Source organism: Ursus americanus, chromosome 19 (genome assembly GCF_024610735.1).
Source record: "Ursus americanus isolate L20-20 chromosome 19, mUrsAme1.1.p, whole genome shotgun sequence".
Classification (NCBI taxonomy): domain Eukaryota; kingdom Metazoa; phylum Chordata; class Mammalia; order Carnivora; family Ursidae; genus Ursus; species Ursus americanus.
In genome coordinates, this window is record NC_142145.1 from 13,699,969 (window position 1) to 13,716,348 (window position 16,380).

The 16,380-nt window shown below is 33.6% G+C and overlaps 1 protein-coding gene across 8 annotated transcripts in view; it reads right to left on the reverse strand.

Annotated features, from left to right (window-relative positions):
- Positions 1-16,380, reverse strand: part of RELCH (RAB11 binding and LisH domain, coiled-coil and HEAT repeat containing) — a 115,108-nt gene that overhangs the window by 64,222 nt on the left and 34,506 nt on the right. For 6 of the 8 annotated variants that reach the window (XR_015727584.1, XM_087869769.1, XM_087869768.1 and 3 more), the window contains exons 9-12: positions 13,789-13,864; positions 12,437-12,532; positions 12,264-12,287; positions 515-627 (exon numbers count right to left, since the gene is read on the reverse strand). Coding sequence is in view for 7 of the 8 variants with exons in the window: in XM_087869769.1 (XP_087725895.1) it covers positions 515-627; positions 12,264-12,287; positions 12,437-12,532; positions 13,789-13,864 (309 nt within the window). In the remaining variant the exon portion in view is untranslated. The remainder of the gene's footprint in view (positions 1-514; positions 628-12,263; positions 12,288-12,436; positions 12,533-13,788; positions 13,865-16,380) is intronic. The other 2 variants (XM_045790220.2, XM_045790219.2) reach the window with 1 other exon arrangement.

The window sequence follows — 16,380 nt, forward strand, 5'->3', positions numbered from 1 at the left end:
CACCACCCTCAGATATAACTCATTTCTCCACTCAGGTATCATTAGTTGTATTTGAGTCACAACCAACAAAAACAAAATACTGTATCCCTCTAGCCACATAGTAATTGGTTTACAAATAGCCCAGTGATGCAGAAATTCATATATTAAATATTTTACTTTTATAGAGCCTAACTGTTAAGAAGCCATGATATATCTAGTTCATCTGTGGGAAAAAGGGGGAATATTTAGCAATTCTTAAGAAATCAAAGGTGAAAGATAAAGGCAAAGAAATATTTGAATTAGAAGTCTAAAGGTAACTAATATAGAAGTATACAAATACAACATGAGTAACTGGAGTAACAACAATGGAAACATTGCAGAGCTTTGTGAATGGGGCCAATGTTTCCTCTGCTTATTAAACTAAATACTGGGACAGAAAGAAGGCAGTCAGATTAAAATGCTAATTGTGATGCCAAATTAGTAAAATTAATAAATCAACATTATATTTATTTCCCAAAGAAGTAGTCATACCTACCTTTGCTCATCATCTGGCCTCTTGATCAAATTGAAAAGTATATGGAGAAGCTGATCTCTTTCTTTAGGCTCAGGATGCAGGCATGCTGTACACAATATGAGGGGGATCAACTCCTGAAGAAATATGAAGGTGGAAAAATTCAAAGTAAAAATGCGTTGCAGAATATTAATTTTTCCCCCCAGAGTATTCTTAAATGGATATTTAAAATGAAATAAACCTCAAGATACAAAAGAACAAATTCTAATTTTGTAAAATAAGTCATTCAAGAGAAAACGCTGAAACATATATTTATGTGTTGGTTGTACAGAAGGTGTGAATCATAAGGTAATAAAGTTACCAAAGATTTAACTAACCTTATTTCCTTATCCAGTCCTTTCTAACGGTCTACTAGTTTTTGCACTAAATAACATTCTACCTCACCATAAGCTGACACAGTAATTTTAATTTTGAAAATGTTTAAAAAAAAACTTGCAGAAGCTAACTAATATATTCTAAAATTTAGAAGGCTAACAGAAAAATCAAGACAACTCATCCCACTTCCACAAGTACAATATCATCTGTCTTAATTAAGATGATCTGTAATTAATAATTTTGTACCCTTCCCACCTAATCCCATGACTAATTAAAAAGAAGACCATTTCCATAGGTATTGAATGTTCTCAGCACTGCTATAGAGTATTAGTAGAAATGTTTTATGTTCAAATGGAAATTTTTAATAATCTTCTTTGTTGCATATTCAACATACAGAGGTAAATTCAATGTTCTGTAGGAAAGTAATAGCAAAAGTTTATTTCTCTTTTCCAAAGAAGTATGTAAACCAAAGTTGCTTCACATTTCAAATAAACTAAGACAAAATCTAAAATATATTCAAAAGATAGTAATGTTTTTCATTTTGGAATAGATTTTCAAATCTAATGAGAATAAAAGTCCAAAAGTGATAAATATTTTTGGAGGAAAACTTTCTAAACTGTAAAAATAATATTTTACAGTTATTGTAAAGAAATCAGTATGATGTATTTAGAACAGAATGATTACTTCCACCATTTCTTTTTCCCAGCTATCCTCCTTCCTACCAAAGAGTGCTAGTAGATTTAAAACATGAACTGATGGGGGGGGGGGGCGGTGCAGGGTGATTCAGTGGGTTAAACGTCTGCCTTTGGCTCAGGTCATGATTCCGGGGTCCTGTAACGGAGCCCAGCATCAAGCTCCCTGCTCAGCAGGGAGTTAGCTTCTCCCTCTCTCTCTGCCCCTCCACCCCACTCGTGTTCTCTCTCAAATAAATAAAATCTTTAAAAAAATTTAAAATGAACTGATCACTATCTAATAATGCATGATACCCTGTAGAAAAGTCTACACTGTAGAAGTATCTTCCCATTTTGAAGATGCTCTCTTAGAAAAGGATGATACAATTTTTAGCAGAGTTGAGACTACAGCTTAGAGGAATGACTACAGGTCCCTTTCCATTATTTCTAAAGTCTTTATGTATTATTTTAAAATTATAATTACCTGGTATAAATCTTAAACTGAAGGTACAAGGATATAGATAAGAGCTAAGAATAAATCTGATAGTAAAAACAAATTTAAAACATTCATTCTCTCATCTTTGTATTTGGACATCTCTGTAGGTTTTAAATTAGAGAGCAAATGAAAAGCAGAAGTAATAAAAAGTAATCAGGGAAAATAATTTTGTACTGGGAATGGAAGACAAAGTATAGATTCTATATTGTTAAGTAATGTTTTTACCAGAGATTTAATATGATGCTTGATGGATTAGTCTTGACTTTGTAGGAGAAAAATAAACAACCTTTTATGAAATACCAGAGTAGGTGATCATTAATAACAGGGACTATCCTAATCCTTAGAGGATTCCATTTAGACTACCTAAGAGCCAATGATACTCATGAGAGGACTGAGACATTGCATCAGCATATCCCACTGAGAGGAGAACCTTAAAGATGAAAAGGCAGTTATTCTAAAAGACACTAACAAAAGGAGAAAAAATTTTAATGCATGAAAATCAAGAAAGACTCTAAATATTTTATTCGTATTTTCCCCTCATGTCAGATCCTTCCTTCTTGAGTTTTCTTGCTTCCTACTCAACCTTCTTCCTGTTTCCATTGTCTCCACATATGTACTCTTCCATTCTCTTCCTACTGTATTACTCTTTAAAGTTTTGCAATGTAGATATTTGCTATAATTGCAAATACATACATACACACTCTGTTGAAAATACAAAGAATTATTTAGCTTTTTTATCTCAAAAACAAGCATAGCAAAATAACTGTTGCTGTTTATTCTTCGTGCCTTTCATTTTCTCTCTCTTTTTTTTTTAAATCATGAGGCTTAGTGGTCCTTAATCAAAGAGGAAGTTTATGCCCTACATTAATATAAAGACTCTTTTATTGAAATATGGCTGTAAATGTGCCATACTGAAAACCTAATGAAAATCACAACCTTCTCTGATTTTTAGTTTCTTTAAGTAAAACATAAAAAGAATTAAGATCAGGGCAGAAATGGGAAATATTTCATACACAGTCTGCAATTTCCTTCTCTATTGCTAATAGTGAATTATTTTTCCTTCTGAGATCAAAGTTGGCTTCACAAAGCACTTACCAAAGCACTTCTCAGCACAGCAGCCATTACCAACCAATCCTAACTGACACATGGGAGGAAACCTGTCATTTCTTATACCCTTAGACTCTAAAATTCTATGAATTTAGGACTTTGCAGGAAAATACTTTTCACTTTTCTGAATCACAGTAATAAGTTATATTGCCATTTGCTTTTGTTTCTTGCTGGCAAAATTAACAACATATGGGAAGTCATTGCCAATCATTTTTGGATGATATTCCATGCCAAGGAGAATTGAGTACATCTTGGCACATTAACGGCTAAAACAGTTGTAACTCAGTGTATAAAGTAGGTCAGTCTCTTCCTCTTATAGAAATACAGAGCTGAGAAGAGGCCCAGTAAGTGATGGCAGAAAAAAGTGGAAAGAGTAGTTTGTTTCTCATAGAATCATCAAGGATTTTAATTGCTAAGTTATGACTGGCTCCAAATATCTTATCTGTTCACAAGTTCTATTTGTAGAATTCATTCATTTATTTATTTACAAGTTCTATTTGTACCATCCTTGAAATAAAGAATTCTGTACATGTGTCTGTTGTTGTATATTCATGTTTATTTACTGTGAATTCATTTTTCAAGCCTCTGAAGTATTAATACATCGACATCTGAATTATTAAGTCTGTATTTACCATTTTCACACTATTCATATATTAACAGATGTGAATCAATAGTCTCCTTTTGGTATCATTTCTCCAATGAAGAAGTCTAGTGTTTTAAAAACTTTCCTTATAATTCTTTAATGAAACATTTAAAAGATGGTAGCTAAATTTCCTTCAGAAGGCAAGGTGATAGCATTTTTTTTTTCAAGGTGACAGCGGTTTAAAAATGTCTTTAAATGATTACATATAAAAAATGTATTGAGAATAGAGCAGTGTTAGACATCGTATCTAAAGCTTAAGAATTTTTCACATGAAAAGATCCTTAAGCAAATCAGATTTAATATTGCATGTTGAAAAAAAATAATAACCATGGTAAGAAAATACCTATGGCTTTGATAACGTTAAATTCAAAGGTAGTGCCCTCCCCCACAAAAAGTTACTGTGTCCATACTTCAAGGCAACAGAAATCTTACTATTTTATTTAAAACATGCTTTAGCAACTGATAATACTCAATAAATGTGTATTGAAGTGAAATATAAAACAGATGTCCTACTGACACTAGAGAGGAAATCAGTGCAGTAATGCTGTTGCAGAAGGTATTCCATGACTTTATTGTCATTTTGGAAAAGATATTTGTAAGGCTTTTAGAATTCATTAATCTAAAAGGCTTAGTAATTTACATTTTACTCAAGGAAATGACTTTTGCATTTTTAATAACAAAGCTAGTTCTCTCTATATGAAGGATCTCCCACCTCTCAAATCTTAGGTTGCCGAAGGAATTTTGTACAGAATTAAATAGTTCAGTTTTACAACTAAAACAAAGTAACTTTTAATGATAACAAAGAAATCACTTTAGAGATAGGAAATGTCTTTAGAGAATTTTACATTTGATTTTATGAATATTTTTACTTAACTTTCTTAGTCTTACAAAGATTAGTATATTTAGACTACAAAAAGGGGGAGGCGGGGAGAGGAAGCACCTAAAAAGGATCTAAAACAACCTGAGTGATGAGATGTTGGGTGGGAGAAATGAAGGCAAATTTTAACATTAAAAAAGCATGGAAATGTTGATAACACAATGGCTTCAAGATCTAAAAGAATTCTAAAACAGAAAAGGAAGCATTACATTTAGATCAGATGCCAAGGAGTAAATGTTTGAGTGCTTCAGGTCAAGAAGAAAAATTCTATGGTTCTAGAAAGGTAACACTATTAGTCCAGGAAATTATGGTTCACTGCTTGCCCTCATTGTTCCATTAAAATTATTTCCTATAACTTAAGCTTCATTTAAAAATTTTAGGTAGCTGTTATTTTAAAATTTTCCATTTGGTCTTTTGCCTAGATATTAACCAATACCAAATTACAACTTAAATTCAAGTAAGGATAAGTGTACACCCTCTGATTAAGATTTTCAGTTGAAGCTTGTCAGGGTGTTGACAGTAATACATTAAAAAGGAAAGAGGGGCGCCTGGCTGGCTTAATTGGTAGAGCATGTGACTCTTGATCTCTGGGTTCTGAGTTCAAGCCCCATGTTGGGCACAGAACTTACTTAAAAAAATAAAAAATGAAGAAATAAAGAAATGAAGGAAGGAAGAAAGGAAGGAAGGGAGGAAGGAAGGAAGTAGGACATTACAAAGACTCACATAAGAAAAAAAAACAAGATTACTCACCTCTGGAAAAGTTCTATACTTCAAGGCCTCCTAAAGTATCTATTCTCAGAATTATTATCTAAGGCTTATTATTATCTTAGAATTGTTCCTAAGGTTCAACCTTCAGAAAGCCTTATTAAAATACTTGAATGACTTTAAAACTGTGATACTGCTGGGGCACCTGGGCTCAGCTAGTTAAGCATATGCCTTCAGCTCAGGTCATGACCTCAGGGTCCTGAGATCAAGCCCCCAGCAGGCTCCCTGCACATTCAACAGGGAGTCTGCTTCTCTCCCTCCCTCTCTCTTTCTCCAAAATAAATCTTTAAAAAAAAAACCCAAAAAACTGGTACTGCTAAAGAGCATGTGATTTACTTCCAAAATTAACATACACATACAAACACACATTAAATAGGTAAAAGAGATGGACAAAGCTTATTTACTTCACCATACTATCTATTTTACTTTACTTATCTACTATTCTTTTATATAACTCTTGAAGGGGTTCTGAACAAGTCTCCCCAAAATGTGCCATTTTGGCATGTGGGCTATTTCAAGCTGAAGGCAATAAAAATCCAGGAGACCCAAGAAAAACTTTTACCTCTTCCTTAAACTACCAGAAAGTATTTGGATGGGGGGCCTGGCCAAGAAAGAGAGCTATTTCTAAGAAATAGGTACTTTATCTCAATGACTTATCAGTATGAAAGGACAAACACCTAATTACCAAACATCTGCTCTTCTTACTGTCCTGTGAATCACCCTCCTTACCTTTCTTACACCATTAGCTCAAGATGGCATATAAGCCTAATTGCCCAGCTTGTCCTTGGGTCTTATATTGCTATGGGGCCCCCTTATACATAGGTAATTAAATTTATTTTTCTCCTATGAATCTGTCGTAAGTTAATTTGATGATTAGACTAACCAAAGAACTTAGAAGGGTAGAAGTAAAACCTTTTCCTCCCCACCACTCTCATATAGTTATAATTACCTGGGCTATGATTACTCATAAGTTAAAAAAATTCACCATGGAGCAAACATGAATGCAATACAAAGAACAAAGTTTGGTTTCTCAGAAGATAAGCAGATCTTTAGAGATACTATTGCATTTAAAACGTTTAGGGAGGGGCACCAGGGTGGCTCAGTTAAGGGTCCGACTCTTGGTTTCAGCTCGGGTCCTGGTCTCAGGGTCATGGGATCAAGCCCCTTGACAGGCTCTGTGCTCAGCGAGGAGTCTGCTGAGATTATCTCCCCCCTCTTTCCCTCTCCCTCTGTTCTTCCCCCTGCTCAGGTAGCGCTCTCACTCTCTCTCTCAAAAATAAAAAAAAATAAAAAACTTTTAGGGAATTGGTTCTCTCCTTTGCCTCTTTTTTTTTCCAGCTTTAATGAGATATATTTTATATATCATAAAAATTCAACTGTACATTCAGTGGTTTTTAGTATATTCAGAGTTGTGCAACCACCACCAATCTAATTTGGGAACAATTTCAACATCTCGAAAAGAAAGCTTGGACTCATTCCCCATTTCCACTTGCCCATCCCCATTCCAGGCCCAGACTTCTTTGCTTTTCCGAGTCAGCTTTCCTTGGCATAGAATGAAAATAAAAATTAAATTTAGATGTATTATTTAAAAATGCTTTTAGAAGTACTCTCTTATGAAATCTCATTTTTAAATTACAGAATTTTCCCTTCAAATGCATTTAAAGCAGAGATTGTGAAAAATCAACTTCTTTAGCTATATACATACATTTATTCTGTAATTTGGTTTGAAAGATCCGAGTTCTTCAATGAACCCCTTAAGATGAACTACATAAGCCACAAATAGAAAATTTGTTCATGATTTTTTTCCTCCCCAAATCAATAGGCAAGTAGGTCTCTTAAAATACTTAAAAAAAAAAAAAAAAGATTACCATTACTTAACAGTAGATAGGAGGAAACTTTTTTTCACTTTTTATCACCTCTGAAATTGGGATGCACCTGATAATGGAGATTGTTATAATTTCATTGGAATTCTTCTTTCTTAAAGGTACATAATTGTTACAATTAATGGCATCTTAGATTTGAAATATTGTGGTATGCTAAATTTAGAAAATGCAATAATTGTGACATAAAGATTGAATGAGGTTGTTACTTTTCTTTTAAAAAACAAAATCAAATAACAGTAATATCTATATTCACTGTGCTTTCTACTTTTATAAAAAATAAGAAGTTTAATTTATTAGGCAGCTTTAATTAACCTTTATGTCATTCCCTTTAAAATAATGGGTCAAAAAAACAATTAAATGGATCATGAAGAGCATCCCTTTCTTTTTGATTGTTTATTTAGGTATATTCTTTATTGTTTAAAAATATTTATAAAATATATTCATAATTAGTAAAGGCAATACTGATTTGTCAAACTTTCATTTTAATTATATAGACGTAATTACATACTGGCACATCACATAAAATGTCTCCCTTACTGAGCATTTGAAAAATGCTAATTTAAAACATGTTTAAAAGACTATAAAAATATTAGATACTATGCAGCCTTAAGAAAGATAAAAAATATAATGTTACATGGAAAAAAAGTAAAGAATAGTACGAGTGTCGTACCATTTGTGTAAGTCATGGAAGAAAGATCATATATTTATTTGAGTTTGCTTACAGGCACAAAATATTTCTGAAAAAATACAATGCAGTTCTACAATAATATTTGGAGACTTCAATACCCTAGTTTCAATAATGAATAAGCCACTGAACAGATCAGTAAGGAAATAGAGGACCTGAACACTATAATTAAATCTAATAGACATATATAAAACACTTACACTGACAATAGCAAAAGATATATTTTTCTCAAGTGCACATGGAACATTCTCAAGAACATACCGGAGTTTAGGCCAGACAATTCTCAGTAAGTGTTAAAACTACAGACCAATATATCTTATAAATTTTTAGATGCAAAAATGTGCAAAAAAAAAAAAAAAAAAAAAACTACCACCAAATCCAACAACACATTAAAAGGATTATACACTGTGACCAAGTGGGACTTATCCCTGGAATGCAAGGGTGGTTCAATACATGAAAAATCAATAACATATTATACTACATCAATGGAACAAAGGGAAAATAATTATCATCTCAATCGACACTGAAAAAGCACCTGACAGAATTCAACATCCTTTCATGATAAAAACACTGCAAACGAGGAATAGAAGAAAGCTTCCTTAATAATTAGATAAAAGGCATTTATGAAAAAACCCTATCCAGTATCATACTCAATGGTGAAAAACTGAAAGCTTTCCCCATAAAATCAGGAACAAGACAAAAACATCTGCTTTCTCAAAACACTGCTCTTCACCATTGTACTATAAGTCCTGGCCAGAGCAATTAAGCAAGAGAAAGAAATAAAAGCCATTCAAAATTGGAAAGAAGAAGCAAAACTCTCTTTGCAGATAATGTTATTCCGGATAAAGAAAACCACAGTAGAATACACAAAAAACTACTAGAACTAATAAACTAATTCAGCAAAGTTGCAAGGTAAGAGATTACCACACAAATATCAGTTCTGTTTCTATAAATCAGCAATGAACAATATGAAAGGAAATTATGGGGAAAATTCCATTTACAATACCATCCAAAACAATAAAATACCTAAGAATAAATTAAAATAAGGAAGTGAAGAAAAAAAATAAATGAAGTAACCAAAGGGGCACCTAGGTGGCTCAGTAGGTTAAATGTCAGACTCTTGGTTTGGGCTCAGGCTGTGATCTCATGGGTGGAGGGATTGAGCCCAGGAGTGGCTCTGTGCTCAGCAAGGAGTCTGCTTGAAAGATTCTCTCCCTTTGCCCCTCCTGCCACTCATACATGCACCCTTTCTCTTTCTAAAATAAATAAACCTTTAAAAAAACTAAAATAAAGGAAGTGAAGGACTTATACATAGAAAACTACAAAACACTGCTGAAAGCAATTAAAGACATAAATAAATGAAAAGAATTCATGAATTGGAAGAATTACTGCCGTTAGAATGGCACTGCCCCCGGGCACCTGGGTGGCTCAGCAGGTTAAGCATCTGCCTTTGGTTCCAGTCATGATCCCGGAGTCCGGAGACTGAGCCCCACATTGGGCTCCCCGCTCAGCAGGGAGTCTGCTTCTCCCTCTGTACCTCACCCCCACCTCAAATAAATAAATAAAATCTTAAAAAAAAAAAAAAAAAAGAATGGCAGTACTCCCTAAACTGATCTATAAATTCAAGGCAATTCCTATCAAAATTCCAATGATCTTTACAGCAGAATGAAAGTAGAGTATCAAACTCCTATGGAATTGCAAGGGGCCTTGAATAGGTAAACAATATTGAAAAAGAAAAAAAAGTTAGAGAATTCATACTTCCGAATTTCAAAACTTAGTGCAAAGCTACAGTAATCAAAATAGTGTTGTTGGTACAGGTATGGGGATAAACATAAAGCCCAACAGAACAGAACTCAGAGTCTAGAAATAAATCCAAACACCGGCAGGCAACTGATTTTTGACAAAGGTGCCATGACTATTCAATCGGGAAACATTTCAACAAATAGTGCTGGGACAACTGGACAATCACATGAAAAGAATAAAACTGGACTCCTACCTCACTCCACATACAAATACAAATGGATCAATGACCTAAATATAAGAGCTAAAACCATAAAACTATTAGAAGGAAGCACAGGGGATAAATCTTCTTGACCTCAGACTTGGCAACAGATTCTTAGATTTGACACCAAAAACACAAGCAACAAAAGAAAAACATTTAAATATCCATCAAAGGACATTATCAAAAATGTGAAAAGACAATCTACCAAATGGAAGGAAATGTTTGCAAATCATATATAAAATAAGGATTTAATATCCAGAATTGTAAGAACTCTTACAACTCAAAAACAAACAACCTAATTAAAAAATGGGCAAAGGACTTAACAGAATATACTAGAAACTAATAACATTTATTACACGTGGAATGATGGCTCAGGGACAGGGGAAGAGTTTTTGCTGTTTATCTTTTTATATTTAAAAAGATGTTAAGCCATGTAAATGTGTTAATCAAAACTTTAAATCATGTTTCTAATGATTTATTTATTTAACTAGCTAGGATATTACTATGATCAGTTAGTTTATTGAAGGACATTTTAATTATATTTACATATTAATAAAAGGCTTATCCTGATAAAAGATTACATAAAACTTGAGAAATAAGAAAAATTCAAAATATTAATCCTTTAATTACAAGACCTTTTTAAAAATACATATTTAAGGCATTAAGGTGAAATATTAAATAAAAGTAATCTAATATCAAAGGAGGAAATGAAATAAAACTTTTGTCCTTTCATGCCCTGGGATTGGTTTCAAACCAAACTAAGATAAACTTCATTATTTACCAATATAATTTCAAGAGAATACAACTTTGATATATTAGAAATGGTAAATTTTCTGATACAACAGAATAATAATTAAAGATAAACGATCACTTCTTCATGAAACTATAAGTATATATTTTATAAATACAAAAAACTTAAAATCAGCCATAAAAGTAAACATCATACCACAAACGGAATGTGTGTATGTATAAATATATATGCTTGCATATATATTTATATATATAATGTATCTGATTACTGATGACGCAAATTTATAAATACTTCATGCAGTACAATCAGATTTTAGTGGTAGAATCTTTTATGATAAAAAAGGGAAAATTAAAATAAGGCTTAAACTGCATCTCATAACAATTAGGTTTCTGTGCTATTTTAAAGATTATATTAAGGAAACATAGTAAAAGGGATGCAAACATTAATGCATTGCATGGATTATGTTACAAGCTAAAAAAGGAAAAGAAGCTCAAACACCATTCTGCCAGACAGAACTGAAAAACAATCTGAAATTGGACACTGATCCTTCAAGATACAGGAATCTTCCACACTTATTAATATCTCACAACTATTTTTATGTATTAGGTAAAATAAAACCACCAGTAAGAAAAGTCTTTTAAATCTTTTTTTAAATTCAAAACACCTATAGGAATAAAAATTTTTAATGTAAGTTTTACATGTAAGTTTCTACATGTAAGTTTTCTTGAGGATCAGTACAAATTTCTTGTGCTAAACAGATAATTCAGGATAAGCTTTATATGGGTTTTGCCAATGCACTGTGTACCTATCATACTGTAGGTCCCATGAAATATGACTGAAATCAGTGGTAAATATTAAGAAGATAATAGAAGACTTATTCTAAAATATTCTTAACCCATTTTTTATTAAAAAAATTTGTGAACTGGAAGTTAATTTTATAAATTGAATAATTCAAATAAATTATTAAACTTGGTTACAAATAAATCATCCACTGTCATTTAAATTATAGATAACTTTTTACTACTCTTTTCTTGGCTAAATATAACTCTAAAGATAACTCCTTACAGTATGGCTCATAACAGTACTAAAAGATATTGGCTACTGTATTGTGGATATTTTAAGCATCTGTCAATAACAAAGTTATGAAAAAAGCAAAAGAAGGTACTTTCAAAAGTTGTCAATACTATAACTATCTTATCGTAAGACAAGTGTGATTATTGACAAACAAATATAATAAAACTAACATTTATAATAGGTCACTACAAGTACATTTAGGAAAAAAGTTACATTATTAGTCCCAGTTAATTTTCAATACAAAGAGGGTCTATTTTTGTATACATATCAAGCATATCTTATCAAGAGCAGAGAGAAAATAAATTAGTTCACTGGTAATATAATAAACGGACAGTATTCATTGCACATAAATGGACCTACAGTAATAGTTAGTGTTGCAGAAGCTAATGATGCTTTAAGCAAAATTGGAAAAACATGAATACCATGCAGTTTTACTGAACTCACCTGACAGAGGTGTAAAACCATTCTCTAGGAGCAGAGATGCATGCACAAAAGTAAGAATATGATTGCAAGTAATAGACTTTAACAAAATAAAAATATAACACTAAACTTCAAAATGACAGAAAATGGACAACATGATGAGATTACTGGTATGAAAACACATTTATGTGTCTCACCTCTCTCTTTGCCAACAGCACATTAGGAACAATGTGTGGCAGGCAGCGCCCCAGCATTAACATAACACTTTTCTCACTGTCTGCAATCCGAGACACCTAGAAAACCAAAGAATTAATAAATGATGATGGTGTAGAACTTCCATGAATGATGGTTCCTGAAGTTCATGCTTTAGACCCTGCCACCTCCGCTCCAAGCACACATCCAAAATTCCATCTTCTGATGGTAATGGTAATAACAAGACATCCCTATCAACAACAACAAGAACTGTGCTCCCACACAGGATAAACATTTCTGTAAACATGAAATGGATTGAAAACACCAGGAAGAAGCAGGCGTGAATCCAAGGAGTCCTACTAGGCTGCAGTTCTGGGAACAACTACAGATAACATAGGACTGAGGCAACTTCAGCAGTTTTTTATTCTTGAAAAGATGCCCTACATAGCTACGATCTATGCCTATGGCAACAGTTTGTAGAGTGAAGCTGCATACAAGAGGAGGCCCCTGGAGGCTGACCCAGTCTTGCCGTGAGGCTTGCCAGAATTGCATCCAAACCATCCTCTAGCTCTTTCATACTAGCAATGACATTGTGAAACTGAAGCCCACAAGGGGTTGAGTGGAATCAACCACGAAACAACTAAAAAGGGGAAGAGTGAGTATAAAGATAGAAAGAAATAATTAAATACCCTGTCAAGATGAGCCTCCAACAATTAGGAAGCAGCTGAGGAAAACTAATCTGAGAGCTAACAAACTCAGCAATCAAAGATAACCACTCCCAGGGCACGTGGGTGGCTCAGTCAGTTAAGCATCTGCCTTCAGCCCAGGTCATGACCTCAGGGCCCGGGGATGGAGCCTAGCATCATCCAGCGTTCATGGTCGTTGGGCTCCCTGCTCAGTGGGGAGTCTGCTTCTCCGTCTCCCTCTGCCCCTCCACCCCACTTGTGCTCTCTCTCACTCTCGCTCTCTCAAATAAACTGTTCATAAAAAAAAGATAACCACTCCTAATTAATAAAAATAATGGACTAATCTAAAAATAACTGAAATATAAATAATATGTACACTGGTTTTCCAAATTATATCAAGAAGAGGCATATTACCATATGTCAGCCATAACAAATTAAAAACAGACTACAAAAGGTCACCTTAATACTAAACAAAATTTTAATCCAAAGGACAGAAATAATAACTAACTTTCTTAAAAGTTTAAAATTTTAGAAATTATTTCTTAGAGCATTATTTTAAAAAATAGATGTTTATTTGAAATGGAGTCTTATCACATCTGTTTTTGGATGAGATATTGAAATGAAAAACCAAATATTTTAAGAAAGTTCCAAGAACATATGGTATAATTTACCTCTGATCCTAAACGACTATCTGCCGACATTCGACAAAAAGAGAGTAGAGCTTGGTGGAAAGCAGGAGACAATTTCCTAGAAGAAAAATTGGATGAAAAGGGGACAATACCAAACAGTTACCACTGGCATTTAGGAGAAGGTAAGTTGCATGTTATAACTCCTATTCCTGCATTAATACTGCCCCACAAATGCTAACTGGATTTTTCAGCTACCAATGACCTGAAGGACACTTCACTAGAGAATTACACAGAGGAAAAAATTAGCAATAACCGATTTTAAAAAAGTTTTATGTTATGTGAACAGCCCGTAAACGTCAACAGATGAAACCTGAAATGTAGAACAGGTCAATGATTATAGAAAGTATTTGTAAAATCTGAAATGAGGACTTTTTTCTCCCCAATTCTCTCTGGCCCCAGAAAGGTAAACAGTGGATACAAAGTTTCTGACAGGAATTAAAGTTTTGCAGACCTAATGATAATGATAAACCTTAATATTAGAAACCCACATAAAAGAGGTAAAAATTAAAGATAAATGAAGCAGAGGCTCAGTCAACATTCACAGTATATTGTAAAGTATTTTTTTGTTATTGAAAATTAGCTTACTTATGCTTAAAAAATGAGGTTAAAACATTTGTATCTCTAAAACAACACTAGTTTCTATGTAGTAGTATTCATAAAATATACTATGAGTTGCACTTTATGTGCTCAATCTACAAAGAAAAGGGCTAACACTAAACGTTACAAAATAGAGGTTATTTAGCATATACTACAAAGTGATTCAATAATTTCTATGATCACAAAGAGTAATGTACCAAAGCTTGAGTCTATTTGCTCATCTATGTTCCTTCTCCCATATTCTTTCAGGGGAACAGCCATGATCCATCTAATTGACCAACCCAGAAACCACAAATCAGCCTTTATTTTTCCCTTTCATTTCACCCCAAATCCAATCAAGCTTTTACCTTCTAACTTAAATTCTACCTACTTCTTTCAAATACAAGTTAGGCCTCAACCATTTCTTACCTGGAGTCTTCCAAAAGACGCCCTATTAGTCTTCTTTCCTCCAGTCTTGCTACCGTCTAATCACCTCTACCTTAGAGGAATCTTTCTAAAACTTAGATACCATCATGTCCCAGGCTCTCTAAAATGAGTTAACATGGCTTATATGACTTAGTCTTTGCTTAAACCTTAATAAATTCTTCTTAGTTCACCAAAATGTGTGGTATAATCCTAGCACATGTTATCCTCCCTTAGTGGGATCACTCATCCTCCTACCTCTTTGTCTAGTTAACTCCTATTTAGTTGTCATGCCTCAGGTTAGACACTTCTTCCCTGAAAACTTCCCTGTTCTGATGATTAGGCTAGGTGCCCTGATTGTGTGTTCCCAAAGCAAGCTGAACTTCTCTTATATTACTATTTTTCATATTTTATTATGACTGTCTGATTGTTGGTCTCTCTCACACTATTATCCTTGTGACTGAAGGGGTTACCCCATGTTTTGCCTTTCATTATATTCCTTGTTAATACTGCCTAGCACATAGTTAAGAGCTAAAAAAAATTAGTCGAACAAATTTAACAACCACCCTTCTCCACAAAGTGGCTTTGCATATCAAAAGAGATATATGGAAGTACTCCTAAACACTAAAGAACTACTATAAATGCCACTATTGTTGAGTATCGTAACATGGATTTTTACGACTCTATCTTATCCATAGTAGAAAAAATGCAACTTGAGGACTGGGACATATCTATTTCAACTCTGTAACCTCCCTGATACCTAAAGAAAAATATGGCTAGTAGGTATACAAAAAGTTGTGGCTCATCAGTGGAAAGATTTGTTTAAAAAAAAAAAATCAAATATTTCTTACTAATAATGAGTACCTCTAAGTCTAAAAGAAATCAGTCATGCTTTCCTATTAAATCCCAACACTAGTGTAATATCCAGTCTGTTTAACAGAAGGAGGAAAGATGACTTGTGGCTCAGAATTGCACCACACGATATTTATGAGGATGCTACAAGTTAGGATAAAGAAAGAATTTACAACTGTGCCTAAAATATAAAAAGAGCAGAGTAAATATTCCTTTCTTAAAACGATTTTTTCACATTATAACCTAAAAAATTTTTAAATTATATTTTGTCTCCTCCACTAGAAAACCTGATCATAAAGGGCAGGTATCACTTATCTCATTTGGTTTCAATCACCGAGACCCAATAAAATTAAGTAAATGAATCAAGCTAATACTATTAATACAGTATTAGTAATGGAAGCAGACCCAGGAAAAAGGGATTAGGAGCAGAAACAATTCCCCTATTTACATTGGTAACTATGCAGTATCAAAACCTTCCACTGAGTCTGTTAATGAATGAATAGAGAAAAGGTAAAAATCACTGGCTACAGGATTGCCTGGGCGGTACAGCTGGTTGAGTGTCTGACTCTTGGTTTCGGCTCAGGTCGTGACCTCAAGGTCTGTCATGGTCGTTGAGATGGAGCCTTGCATTGGCTCTGTGCTCAGCAGGGAGTCTGCTTCATATTCTCTCTCCCTCTTTCTCTGGCCCTCCCGCTTGTGCACACACTGTCTCTCTTTTTCTCA